The sequence below is a fragment of the Ixodes scapularis genome, unplaced genomic scaffold, assembly GCF_016920785.2.
Source record: "Ixodes scapularis isolate PalLabHiFi unplaced genomic scaffold, ASM1692078v2 PGA_scaffold9__187_contigs__length_104089568, whole genome shotgun sequence".
NCBI lineage: Eukaryota > Metazoa > Arthropoda > Arachnida > Ixodida > Ixodidae > Ixodes > Ixodes scapularis.
In genome coordinates, this window is record NW_024609884.1 from 34,715,721 (window position 1) to 34,730,239 (window position 14,519).

The 14,519-nt window shown below is 46.5% G+C and overlaps 1 protein-coding gene across 1 annotated transcript; it reads right to left on the reverse strand.

The window, feature by feature from the left end:
* Positions 1-4,340: 4,340 nt before the first annotated feature.
* LOC120837454 (natterin-3) lies at positions 4,341-9,089 on the reverse strand. The gene is made up of 3 exons (XM_040206833.3): positions 8,710-9,089; positions 6,815-7,026; positions 4,341-4,909 (listed from the first exon to the last, which is right to left on the reverse strand). Exons 1-3 carry the CDS (start codon positions 8,723-8,725, stop codon positions 4,661-4,663), a joined length of 477 nt encoding a protein of 158 aa, XP_040062767.1. The 5' UTR covers positions 8,726-9,089; the 3' UTR covers positions 4,341-4,660.
* Between the last annotated feature and the right edge of the window lie 5,430 nt (positions 9,090-14,519).

Genomic DNA, 14,519 nt, shown 5'->3' on the forward strand with positions numbered 1-14,519 from the left:
CACGACCAGGATTTACCTCGCCGCCACGTAACAAGTTGTGACCCTGGCTACTCAACACAAGTTTTTGAACCTCAAGTTCGATTGGTGTGTTTACAAACATTATGCACGGTGGAAGCTTGCAGTCATCACGTTCATAAACCAAGCACCGTCGAAGTTGATAATCTGACATTTCTTCCTTTCGACGACTTTATCAAAATATTGTGAAATATTCATTCCTCCAATAAATCTGTTTTCTCACTTAAAATTAATCCCACTAAAGACTGAGAGTAAGTGTTTGACCAATCATGGATAGCCGACCGAAGCGACGCTCGTGGTCGCGCACATCACAAATAGAGAAAATTCACTGGAGAAAATTGAGCAGGTTGACTTCTCATCTAGCGGCCAGAACAAGCCGGCAGGTGTTTCTGTTCGCAGCCCGTGAGACCTTTGTATATATCATAACCACCTGCTGAGTGGGCAATGCTTAGAGCACATGCTGCGTTAGAGAGTTACAAGTTGTCACCGCGCCAAGTGGTTATGAACGCGAACCCGAATATTCATCGAGAGATTTATTGAGCGCAAAATACAACGGTGGCGCATTCGGTCACAATAAATTTAACAAGCTTTTCTAAGTTGCAGGAAAAACAAAAAGAGCGGTATTTGAAAGATTTATAGTGGAAGTCACCTTTTCTGGTTTCTCACCCTCACGTGCAAGATTTGTGTGTGTGTGTGTGTCTTGTGACAGTATGAACGCAATGCGGCTCAGCGCACGTGAAGTGAAACCTCCTACTCGGAGATAATTTATGGGTTTGACCGTCGCCCTTGCCTGTTTTCGATATCCATGAATGAGCATCGTAGCGGCGTTTAGTCGTTTGACTACTGCGTAATGTAGTACGTTATAGACCCCGAGTTTGTGGTCGTGTTTCTTTGTCTGCATGTCTTATCTACAGCGAGAACCCGTGTCGCCGCTATACCTCAAAGACAGACCGAGAACTTTTCTGTGTAAATATTTAATGTCTAGTTCGAGGAAGTCATATTTCTGGTCCCTCGCCCTCGTGTGATAGTTCTCATGTGTTCATTACGCAACACGCAATTCATAAACTTCGGAAGGTAACGCTCAGCGTTACCTTTCCGAATACGGTCATATATTGCGCTTCCGGTCGGCAAATACAACTTTTTCTTTTTTTGTGATGTCGAGTTTTAGCGTGTTTCTCTTTTCAATTCATGTATGAACGTACACCCGTGAGCGACATGAAGGTGAACAGCCCTCGTCTTGTTTTTGACGCCCCTGCAAGTTTTGGGACAAGCTCTGTTCCGGAAGAGGGCTAGAACGCAAAGTTTAGACCCCAAGTCACGTACCATTTGAGATGTTGAGAGTTAATATAGCTTTAGTGAGCCGTAAAACAGGCAAGAAACCAGGTAAGGTGTTCACCTTCATATTGCCGGCGGGTGTACCAATCAGCATCGCTGCGCCACCTCCTGTGAAGTGAGCTTCCAGTCGCTACGAGGGAGCTTCCAATCGCTACAATTAAAGGACGCACAAGTATACTCGAGATAAGACACGGATATGGTTATAACACAATACTCGTATTCACCTCAAGAACCACAGTAAATATATATATATATATATAATTCGGCAGACACATTCAAGACCTTTTACGTCTAAGAATGCGAAATTATTCCTACACACAGAGTATTCCTACAAGCTGCGCACCACGTCTTCCTTCTGCACACGGCGCTCCGGCGGTGACATCACGCTCCCCCACTGCGCAGGCGCGGCGAACCCCGCCGGCTTCACGACGGCTTCCCCGTGACGAAGCATCCGCCTTGCTGTGCTTTTCTTTGTGTTTTATCTCTGAGGGGCGTGCTTGATGACGTATTGGTGTGACCGCCTGTCGGGCAGAACGCCGCCGCTTTTTCGCTTAAAGGGGCCATGAAACGAATTTTGGGTTGGGATGAATGATTTTAAATTGGGGCTTTACTAATCGCATATTGTTTAGTTGGTCAAAAGAAAGAGGGTAGAAGGTCAACAGCCAGCTTTTCGGTACGAACATTTGAAAATATAGCGGACAATTTTGTACCTTCTTGCCTTCGAAAGCTCTCCGCGTTTTCACTATGATACATCCACGGTTCCAAAAGCGCGTCACCGGCGCCAAACTGACGTCAGCAGAGCCCAGCTCACGCATTGGACACGAGAACTGCGTCACTCGGACGCATGCGCTCGTCAACAATCAATCCGTCGACGAATATTTGGATTCGCGTTCGTGGCCAATGAGTGCCCAGACGGAACGTATTGTCACTGGGGAATGACAAGTTTTATGGTGTGCATAAAAAGCACGGTAGAAGCTATAGGAGTCATCGCACCGGTGCCGAAGGAATGTCACGACCACGTGATTTTACAATTCGCATTTGAGTTGAGGATTAAAGCTAAGGAGGAAGAAGTAGGTAAATCGTTTCATGACTCCTTTAATGGGACAAGTAAGGCTTCGCGTTTGAAAAGTCCGGCTCTTCGCGGATCATTACCAATTTACCCCTTTACGTGGCGCACTCAGATATTTGAAGGTGCATTTCAGATGAGCTATACGTTATTCTACCAAGACGTACACGTTTCAAACGCCAAAAGGCATCGTTTCCTCCCCCGACGACCAAATGTTGTATAAGGACTACTTTGTGCATCGTACACTAACAATGCACCAACTTCCTTTTTTGTCTTAATCTGTCAACGAGTCGGGCCGATAACACTCTAGAGCAGGCTATGTATAAAACGTGGACGGATAAGAAAGCAAGCTCGATGAGGCGTCGTATTTGGTTCAGGGACGCGGTTGGCCGTGTAATTAAAAGGCTTTCTAAACTGGGACACCTGCCACGGGAACTGCGAGCGCGGACAAGACAGCGACGAGCACAGCGCGGGGCAGCGACGCAGGTAAATCCCACCGCGGGGACGTCGGCGGTGACTTCGATTTTCGATTAAGCTACTCGTTCTGGCCATCTTTGCGGGGCCTGTAGACCTCCGCGGCAGCTCATTAAATCTGAACCCAATGGTAATGAGCCTAGATTGGGCCACGACTTGCCTTCGTTGTCGGGACCTGGGAAAGCAGAGCAAACAATACCTGCCAGTTCGTCTGTGACAAATGAAAAACAACAAATAAAAAAAACAGTATGCTTTTTGTGAGTTGTTACTAAAAGCTATCGTGAAGCCGCAGTCCCACTGTTCATACATCATCTAAAAAACACGTTGTTCGCTGCAGACATGAGGACAAAATCGTCTGCGGACACGCCTAACGCATGTAGGCCTCGAAAATTTATGTAGACAGTTTTTTTTGTATGAACAATGTAACAGGACACGAGGAAGAAATCCGCTTCAGACGGTGTCTGTAGGCTGCCATTTGTAGGGTGTATTCGGAGTAGGACCGCTGCTTGAGGCGCGTTCACTGGTGCATTCAGCAATCCTTCGTTAAGCGCTAATAAACTTTCTGCTAAATTACCCAAGCTCAAGGAGCGTGCGCAAGCGTAGTTCTGCCTTTTTTCAGCAGCGCGTACTGCAGAAGGTAGTGCCAACGTTAACTAGATTACCTCAGTTGTGGAACTCCCGCGGAAGGGAGTACCCCACCTCAGTCACTTCAGTCCGCCCCCCGTCGTTTGGAGCGCCACCTATATTTCCATTTCATAACTGTGTGTTTTATAGAGTACGGTGAAACGTCATCTAGACGGCTGTGCTTCGAAACGTACATACGTATTTCACAGAATACACGCAGTTACCATAGCGGCCGTCCGGCTCGTCGAATGACGGGAGGCGAGTCGTGGTGAGTGAGGGGGCTATTGCTCGTGCAAGCAGCGTCTATGAGCCGTTCCGTCACTGAGCAAATCTAATAACGTTGGGCAGTACGCCGTTGCGCGTACTACCTTCTGCAACAGTGACTGTTCTAAAGTAAAAAATAAAAATAAAGAAATTCTAAACTAATGGCACTTAGCACGCTCGTTCCCCAACGTCTTAATTTGGTTGTTTACTTCGAATGCTTTGTAGAGAAAAGGCGAACGCGTGCAGCGCGTGTACCTATACGTTCCCGGCATTGTTTGATGCTCGGGTAAATTAGCAAAAGGTCTATTTAGACATTTCCGCGTCACCCCGTCATTTCGTTATCTAAATTAAATTTTAAAGTATAGTCTAAATCGTATCGCGTCAACGAAGATCGTAAACGCCATGTTGTTGAGGATTCGAAGAGCAAAATATTGCCGTAATTTTCGTTTGTGTTCAGCGTACAAAAGGTTTGCTAGAAGCCTTGAATCTCCCAGTACAGTCAGACGCCTGGGTTGGGTATGGATTACACGATACTAATTACGCCCTAGAATTAAGTCTTCAATTATATATTCACATCTGGACTTTTATTTTCCACAATTATCGCCAGAGCGACTAGCGGGCAACCTGCGGACGAAGCAAATAAATCGGGATCAGCATCGTTGGGAAGCCTTCCCCTACCGCAACTTTGAAGCCCCAAGTAGGTGCTACACATACACTTCATTAAACCCCCAAAACAGCAACATCAATTGAACTGAAAAGCTTATTAGTCCTAGTGTCTCGGTGATACTCCACCTAGACTTTGAAAAGAGAATGCCATCTGAGCCACTGTGCTAGTTCACCCAAGCGCTACCTTGGCCAGTTCTGGGGCCTCTCCATCAATGCTCAAAAGTTGACGGTCTTGCAAACAAGCACTTCGTAGTCGTGGTAGCAGTGCTCTTCGCCGCCGTAGGGAATGTAGAGGCAACGGTGGGACGGCTGGATCTTTCCGATAGTCAGGGTGCCCTCGTGGTACGTCCGACCGATGTAAAGGGGCTCGCCGGTCACGCACGAGCCTCCTTGAACAGCACCGCTGGGCAGGAATCCGTCGGAGGCTGGGATCCAGTCGAATTGGCTGCTCTCCGTGACAAGGGCCTGAACACGTGCAAAGAAAAATGGAAGCAAGACTTGGAATTTTAGTGCTATGGCCACGACATATCTTACACCGTAGCTATGGCCCTCGAGTGTCAGATTCAATAGCGTGGAAACGTGCTTTTGTTTATGCATTCCTCCCCAAGGGCAATGTGGGAATTTTCATGCTTGCATAGAAGGCCGGCTCGCTCGAAGCACTATCTTATTTAAGACAGTCTGAACAAAAGTTCTGCACTCAAGTCGAGTGACACGTGGAAATCGTGTCTCATGGGCTCGCTCGCTCTAGCCTTGGCAATGCTTTTATTTGAGACTGTCGCTTAGCCGACCAAAGCATAAGCCAAGCACTCACACACACAATGAGCACGAGATCTTAGCTTCAAGAGCTGCATCCATTGCGCGAGGGATTGATAAAAACCAACACCCTTCCAAAGTTTGTGCGAGCCAGTAGCCTTCGCTGTAGCTCTAAATTAAAATGAAGCCGAGCGTGATAATCAAATCTCGTGAAAAAGAAGGCGTCTTCGCTATAAGGAGTATTCCCTGGGCGCCATATTTGTGGGTGATGTTTAGAGCGCATGCTCAGAACGAGCCCACATTAATAGGCTGCTAAGACCGGCAATCTTGATGGTGTGGAATACTCGTTGCAAAAGAACCGGAGAAGCTCGCCATCAGCACGCGCTCAGCAGTCGTGCACACAACTATGGCTGCCACTGAATACTTCCTATAACTACAACTGCTACAACTCAATTGAGTGTTTGTTGAACGCGAACATTTACTTGTTCTTCAAGCACTATCATAGTTTTTTTTTTGTGTGTGTGTGTGTTTGACATATCATAAATTGTTTTACCCACGGCTTGCATCAGTAACTACATGCGTATTAGCTGATCGCCCTATCTGTTTGTGAGCGCCTGCTGGCGGTGAGCCTCCCAAGTTCGTTTTACTCTATCGCTGATGTTCTTTACAGAGGTTAAGCTTGCGGTAATTACCACAAGTGAGAAGTTTCGCGAGAATGTGGGTGGAGGTACAAATCACTGAAATGTCAATAACATCAATCAAATTTACGTGCGCACATATTTCGCTTCCGCTTCAGTTCCACAGCAACGCAATATACTTTATTTGTTAACAATCCAACACCATTCGCCACTCTAGTTTACCACAGTGGACTTCACTTGTGAGATGGAATATACAAAGTGGGGTTCCGTAGTTCGAACACCGTTCTTAGTACATTGTTTCATATTTGAAGGCAAAAAATAAAGAATATTATTATTCTTAACTAGGTTTTTGTATATTTATCGTTTATTTACGCACGAAAAAAAAAAAAAAAGTAGGAGAATGTGCACATTTGGGGCCCTAAACTCGTCAAACACAAAGTTGCAGCCGAAAGTTGGCGGAGCGCGCTGATTGGACGTCGGCGAAAAAAGCGCCAAGTCATCGTCGTGATAGGCCAATCGGTGAGCTCCGTCAAGTTCGGCCCCAACTTTGTGCTTGACGAGGTTAGAGGCCTTGGGGCTCTAAACTCGCCAAACGCAAAGTTGGGGTCAAAGTTCACGGAGCGCACCGATTGGACTATCACGACGATGACTTGGCGCTTTTGTCGCCAGCGTCCAATCGGCGCGCTCCGCCAACTTTCGCCTTCAACTTTGTATTTGACGAGTTTAGGGCCCCTGATGATGTGCCAGACAAGACAAAAAGAAGGAAGAAAAAAAACGTGTACACTGGATCCTCTCATTACGTCTGTTAAAGAAAAAAGGGCAAAAACTGGCTTTCTACATGACAAAGCGGGTGGCATGCAATCTTCTGTCTTTACAGACTTTTTTTTATTGGGAACTATTTTTGGGGGGCACAGGGTTCTTAAGTTCAGAAGCAACCTTCCGGCAACGTGAACGGTAGCATGGCTCGAAACACGGGTACCTGGTACTCATGGTGGCTATGCTCGGCGCCGTCGGCGGACACGTAGCAACATCTGTGGGACGGCACCACCTTGCCCGGGATGACGCTACCGTTGTGGACGGCACGACCAATGTAGATGGTCTCTCCGCTGTCTTCTCCGCCAGGCACGGCGTGGTAGGGAATACGATCCTCGAGGCAGATCACCCATTCGCACACTGGCCTGTACGTATTTGCTGCGCGAGAACGAGAGCCTGGTCAAACGTGGGCCCGCGGGAAAGACGTGGGCCCGCAATGAAGTCAAAGCTGTGGGAACCCGTGTGCTCTGGCGCATTGAGCGTCGATCACAGCTGTGCTCCCGCGGTCTTCACTTCTTCGGAAATGTCAGTAAAGGTTGTCCCTAAGTATAGCTGGATTACTTCCCTGAGCCTAGAGCAAATCACAGCCACGGACCTTCAAGGTCTCGCGGCCCTCTGACATCGACTCGCGACTTCTCTGGGGGTCGCGACCCTCGCTTTAGGCGGCAAGCTGGGCACGACATCACGTTGAAGGAATAAGGCGTCTGCTGCAGGAGTGCAGAATGGAGCGAAACGAATACTTGAAAGAATCAAACATCGAGGACGGGGACGATGTTTTATCCCTTCAAGTATTCGTATCGATTCACCAACACGCTCATTTTCAATAATTGCAGCGAAAATGCCTAGCTTACTGCAATTTTCTAGTTTTTTTTTAATGTTTACTAATAAGGAGGGGTTCGACGTCACGAGGAAGATTTCTGGGTACCGAGTTAGTATATTCTTTACTTTGTCGCTGGAAGTCGGAGACGTCTCCCTCAAAGTTTCAAAACACCAGCTGTGCCACGTCACGTCAATTTAGCAACCGCCCTAATAGTGCCAACAAATGTCGAGAGATTGCCCTAGCTTGCAATCAACAAACTACGGTACGGTCTGATGATTTCATGAGGCTGGTGGCGCTGTGGGGCGGTAGATTAGTTACCGCCCCAAGAGAGCAAACACAGTGCGGGAAACACTGCTGTCTCTCAAAGAGTGACGACGCCGCGTATACTTATTGCTCGACGTTCCATTTCTGAGCGACACTCCTCCCCGCCTGTCTCTCCTGCGCATGATATTTCAGATGTTGTCGGAACTGTTCTAGACAAATTCTATGTGGTGCAGGTTGACCATGATCAAATTCTATGTGGTGCAGGTTGACCACACTGACACCTACACATCTGCATGACACGCCGTCAGCTTAAGTGCGATGCCACTCAAGAACACCCAACCGCGCATTGAACTGCTTCGAAACTTGCTTCCGACTTTTGACTCGGGTGTTGTCGCTCCCTATGCTGTGTAGTCACCTGCCAAGGGTTCCCCGACATTTCACGTGTAGTCTATATTTACGGGGTGCGAAGAGCATGACATACTTGTTTAACGGACGTCAGGTAGAATACGCAAAGGAACAAATTCTTATTCGTATTAAACAGCAAGTTTCTATACACGCGGACAACTTCCTGCGGCATTTCAGAAGTAGTGAAGAGCGCGCATGCGCAGCTTTGACCGGCGCTCAATTGGTGCGCGAGCGTCCGTGCGCCCTTAGCTTTGACTGCATAGTTACAGAAAGCTGTCCGCGAGTGTGATACTGATGCATGTGCTTCTGTTAACACGCTGCAAAATATTTATCGATGGCTTGATCACAAGGGACTTTTTGATCTGAAGGCAGAAACCATTGATTGACAGGAAAAAGAGCCAGGCTGCTACTAATCGAGCTCCCCATGCCACGCCGACCCCGCCATTATATATTTCTCAATCAGGTTCTCAGAGTCCATTTTCCGAACCGTCAGCTGTATATTTGCTGAAGGTTAAGTACATCAGAAGACGGTTTTTGAGTTAGCAGATATAATTTCGAAACATTTCGCTTACCTCCGTAGCACGCCATGCTTGTGTGTGGACTGAGGGCACCTTAGGCGAACCGACGAGCGAAAAAAGGAGGGCTCATAAATGAAAGCTGATAAGAATAGTCACGTTACTGGACAGGCCACTTGGCGCGCTTATCGTGTTTACTCTGGAGACCGGAGACTGAGGGAATGGGGGAGGGAAGGACGGACACTATAGCATTTTACAAAGCTGCGGTTTCTATATGTTCAAATACAGGTTGCAGAGCATATAGAAATAACAAATAAGCGACAGGCACTTGAATATACAAAAAAAAAATGGTCTGCAGAAACCACTATTGTTGGTTGTCTATGAATTGTGATAGCATTTGTCATGAGACTTACGACGCAGCTTTGAGTTAACACTTTATTTTATGAATGGCTTACGACGCAATCATTGACGTCGGCGCGACTGCAGCGCACAGCTTCGAACTTGAGTGATTGCTTCGTCTCTGCGTAATCGTTTAATCTTCTGTCTCTGAATCATTTAATGTTCAATCTGCTTCCCCACCATTATTGCAGTTTCGTGTGTGTGTCTGGTCATGTCCCTGTGTAATCGTGTAATGTTCATGCTGTTTCACCACTATCATTGACCATGTACCAACTAGCTCAACTCGAACCGATGATTGCTTCGTATCTGGGACGCAGCTGTGAATGTGTGCGTCTACTGCCGCTCTGTGTATGCGCGGCGCGGGTTTATCTGCTCGCTAGGACGACATCAAAGACGACGTCTAGGACGACCTCTAGGACGACCTGGAGGACAACTTCGAGGATGACGCCAAGGACGTCAGGTCCTTCGAACAGGGTGCGAATCTGAAGGAGTGCGTACTGCCGGTCAGCATACGCGCGGCGCCATATGAGCGGCGCATTCGAGGCCAGGTGGCGTATCGCGAAAACAGGGTGAAGTACGGTACCTCAAAAATGCTGTCGCATTAAAAAAAGAAAAAAAAAAGATTTCACCAATCAAAGCTGCGCTGTGAAAACTTCTTCATTACGGACTTACATCAGCTCATCTAGGAAGACTCCCTACTCGCACCTCTTCCCTAAGCTCGCTATCAGTTCTTGTTTTAAGCACGCTTTCATCGCATAGTAACGCATGACACAGGAGCACAAGACAAGGACAGAACGCGCCGAGAGGTATCTGTGCTTTGGGTTCCTCAGTGTCGGGTTTTCCCTTAGTGATGGGAATTTACCAGCTTGCCGGCGTCTTTGACGTTCTTTCTATGGATTTCTGAGAAACTTTTATCGTGTGTATTCTGATTATGATGACCCCAAATTAGGTAATGTGAGCCTAAAAAGTACCGGCATGGGGTGCATCTCGAAACGTCCCATTCGCATTTCGCCCTTTCACATTTCGCCCCATTCTCATTTGGACCTTCTCGTTTGAACCTTCTCAAACCATCCAAACCGGTTGTTTCGCATTGGGGCCTATTCGCATTTGGTTCCGCTCCCACTACGTCCGAATGACTCGTGGTACTCAGCCCTGCATTGACTCCGACGGCTTGTAGCGTGCGCTGCAGTCCATTTTAAGAAGAGAAAAATACTCTGGAGTGGAGGGGCACCACTCCGAGTGTACCCTACTGCGGCCCGGGAAAACTGGGGCATACGAAGCCGCGCTTCGACACAAAGGAGAAGTTCGGTGTTTTATTGCCCAGCGCCTGCAACAACATTCTGTCAAACCAACGAGTGGGCCCTAACCTACGCTGCGTGTTTCAACAGCAGAACGGGCGTACTCCAGGAAGGAATCATCAGCCAAACCGCGAAACCGAAGCACGTGTGCGTGTGTGTGTGTTCGCGTGCGTGTAGGATAGTTGCTAAGGGGAGGGGGGCGGCGGGGGGCGGGGGCTTGAAGAAACTTCTTCGGGAATATGCGGTGACTAAGCCATAACACCGACACGTCGAAGTGCTCCCATTATACTTTTCTTTTTCTCCTTGGAGAATGAAACCCGAAAGATGTATCGAGAACGGACCAAATGCGGCGGGCCCAACTGAGAAGGACGTTTTGAGAAGGTCAAAATGTGGAGGTCGAGATGCGAATAGGCTCAAATGAGAACCATCCACAGCACGAGGCAGCAGCTGACCTTCTACCGGACAGCAGGTAGAAAGATCTTGAGAACGTTGACAGGTGTCATTTACCAATAAAATATCTTTAATATCATGCCTTGTCAGAACTTGTGAAAACTACAAAAACAGCTCATCCACCTCAGCGAAAATTATAGGTGTGATTCAAGTTCGGAAAATTTTATATACACAAAAAAAAAAAAAAAAAAAGCGAAAGAAATAATTTTAATAATAAATGTAGCTTCTTTTTTTTTTTTTTAATTTTGGCGTTGCGTTGTTTCTTTTGGTTAGACGTGTAAGCCAATTGCGTTCCCACAATGTTCAGCATCAAGCATCCGACGACAAATTCAGCTTTACCTTCGGACGGTGAAAGCGGGTTGTTGGACTTCGAAGGTTGCAGTCTCTCTTGTTGATGTCTGGTGCGAAAATAGCCGCGGTAAACGCACAATCTGTCATATGTTAAGAAGTGTGATACGGTCTTTTGGCGACGAACGGAAAGTTTATCTCCGGAAAGACTGGCTGTAGTGCGATTTTCCCGCGAACTTTGCTCCATGGTTGTCTAAGCGCTGGCACGTTGCCTTTCTTACACTGCATATGTGCGCGTGCGCAGCACGCACGCTCAAAGCCTGGAGCTTGTTTCCGTGGGCCACATTTAGGGGCTTTTATTTATCCAATGGACACCTCTTTAACCTACGTTTAACTGCGTAAGAGAATAAAGTGATCACGTGATGCATGGTAATTAAGACCTAGCTTTGTTTCACCTTAAGATGTTCTTCAGCAAAGGCGTGATATTTCGGCTGCACAATCTCTCGCGCAGTAGGAGCTTCTAACTTTCTCTGAAATCGCCTTTGTTTGTTTGCTTGTCTCTCTGTCTGTCTGTTTGTGTGTGTGCGTGTGTGCGTGCGTGTGTGCGTGCGTGTGTGCGTGCGTGCGTGTGCGTGTGAGAGAGAGAGAGAGAGTTATAACATGTTAAACAGGCGGTACACAAGCTGGTTGCCTGGTGCGTATGGGTTAATGTAGTTCCTATCTTCACCGCAACATGCGCGAGGATCGTATCTCGTGGCTGTACTTCGTTTCATTTTAAAGGGACCGCTAAATTTATTTCAAACATCTTCCTCCTTGGCTTTAATCCTAAACTTAAACGCGAAATAAGAGATCACGTGGTCGTGATGTGCTTGGGCAACGGATGCGATGACTCCAAGCTTCAACCGTGCTTTTTAAGCACACCATGGAACTTGTCATTCGCAAGTGATGATAAGTGCCGTCACGGTACGAACACGAATCCAAATATTCGTCGATGGCTTGATTGTTGACAAGCGCCTGCGTCCGAGTGACGCAGTGCTCGTGTCGAGTGCGTGAGCTGGGTTCGGCGGACGTTCTTGGGCATCACAGTGAGAAGGCGGAGAGCTTTCGAAGGAAAGGAGCTAAGAAATATTCTTCTATATATTAAAATATTCGTACCGAAATGCAGGCTTTCCACTTTCTACCCTCTTTCTTTTGACCCACTAAACGATACGTGATTTGTAAAGTCCCAATCAAAATTCATTTATCCCAGGGCGAATTTCATTTCATGTTTCCTTTAAGTGCGAGAGTAGCAGAAGCTTCGAGAGCGAGCTCCGGACCCAGTATACGATCTTAAACACTGAAAACACCATTCAGGGCAACATGTTTGTACTTGTAGCTTCGGTTTCGCTCACAGATAAAGTGTAACAAACTGTACTAACGAGTATTCCCAGTCGTCATTTTGATCATTATGTGGTGAAACTAGACCTTTAAAAAGTTGCGTTCCGGTTTTGGAAAGCTTTGAGCACATCGCAGAATGAAGGAATCGCGGCACAGTGATACATGGAAGTTTAGAACTCGGGATGATGATGATGATGAATTGGAATGCGTAGTGTTTATGGCTCCGCAAAAAAAAGGGTATTAGTACAACCATAGTCTGACTATACTGAAAACGTTCTAAAGTCAAATGACTGCAATGTGAAACAACAGCCATTAATAAAACGAGAAACATTATTGGTAAAAAAAAAAAAGGGCGTCCAAGAGCCTACACTTGTGCACGACGCGTTCGTGGTGGTGCCTGGAATGGGGCGTTCCAGAGAGCAGTGGCGACGGGGCGTGCAGGTAGGCACGCTTATCTCGCCTTTGAATGCTCAGATTGCGACATACAACGACTTCAGCCGCGGCATTGCAGCCAGAGCGGAAACGAGCGTCCGAGCGAAGATAGGCTATCTTGTTGGTCCGTTGCGGGCAGGTCGATATGTAGGCTCTTTCAAAATGGCCATATATGGCATTGCAGCTGACAGAGGGGTTCTTGACTCAAGCATGAGGTCAACGTTGCAATGGTTGTGCAATGGAGTGCATACCAAAGCAACATGAAAACAACTTCCAAACAAAAATATATCCTTCCAAATAAAAACAAAAAAACTAACAGCTTCTAAACAGAACAAAAAAAAACTCTTTAAAAAGAGTTTGACTGAACAAAAAAAAACTCACCGTTTTTTTTGTTCAGTAGAGCTTTTGATGAATTCAATACAATTCAATTCATTTTTATTGACTCCAGTTTGGAGGAGGAGACAGGGGGAAAAAAAAAAGTTACATTGCGTAGCTTGACAAGTCCCTGCCTCCCATACAGACTTGGGCAGATTAGTCGGCACTTGCAAAAAAGAAAAAAAGAAAAAAAAGAAACAGACAGAGCATGATACAGCTTTTGATATCAAAAACAGAACAGAACTTTTAATATATTATTTTTTTGTTAAAATACAATTGTCTAATTTGGTAATTTGACATATTTTATATGTGGATATTATTTTTAACGCGTTCATTAATGGTAGATGGTACAGTATACTGAAGCATTTGAAATCCGTACTTGGTCCTGAGATGCGGCACTCTTCTGTGCTCTCGACTACGCGTATGTAAGACGAGGAGTTTTTATCCAGCGAAGCTAAGTGAAGGAATGATTTGTTATTATAATAAATATTATCTTTGTATTTCTGGATTAATGTCTGTGTATACAACTCAAAAACGCGCGTTACCTTAAATTTTGATAATAAAACATTGGCCACTAAACGTAAAATCGTTTTTGTGCGATGTATAATCTGTCTAGGTTTAATTTTGTCATATTGCCCCATGCAATGATTAACCCCCGGTTAGTAAGGAAGGAAGACCAGAAGTGGAAGACAGAGGTTATCCTAGGGAATTGCCCCGGTTGGCTGCTCTGCGCGGGGGACGGCGGGGGGGGGGGGGGGGGGGGGGGGAGGTGAGTGGGGAGATTAAAGGAGAGGTTGAAAAAAGAAAGAGTTAGGGAAAAAGGGAGAAAATAAAAGGCGTGAAAACTACAAGTTTTGAACACTACAAACACTGCACTGTTCGGGAGTACCGAGGTTCATCATCTACAAGCAGAAGTCCAGGCGCGTTTCCTTTAGGAAACAAACAAAAACTTTGGTGGCTGTTGCTCCTTTGTGTTGCTCGTCCCAGGAACCAAGAACATTTGCCACCTGAAAAGGGCCAGTTATCGAGGCATGCAAGTGTACTTTTAGGTTTGCCGCTTGCCTCCTCTGAATCCTCTGTTTTTCGATTCCATTACCTATTTTTATCCATTCCAGTGTATTTTGTATTGCTTCTAAGTGTTTCTATTCTCTTCTGCGAGCGATATTTCTTGTATCTTTAGAGTATTTGTCTTTATTTTGCCTTTTTCGACGGGAGTGCAGACGGAAAACACGCCGCTTCGCCCGTCGT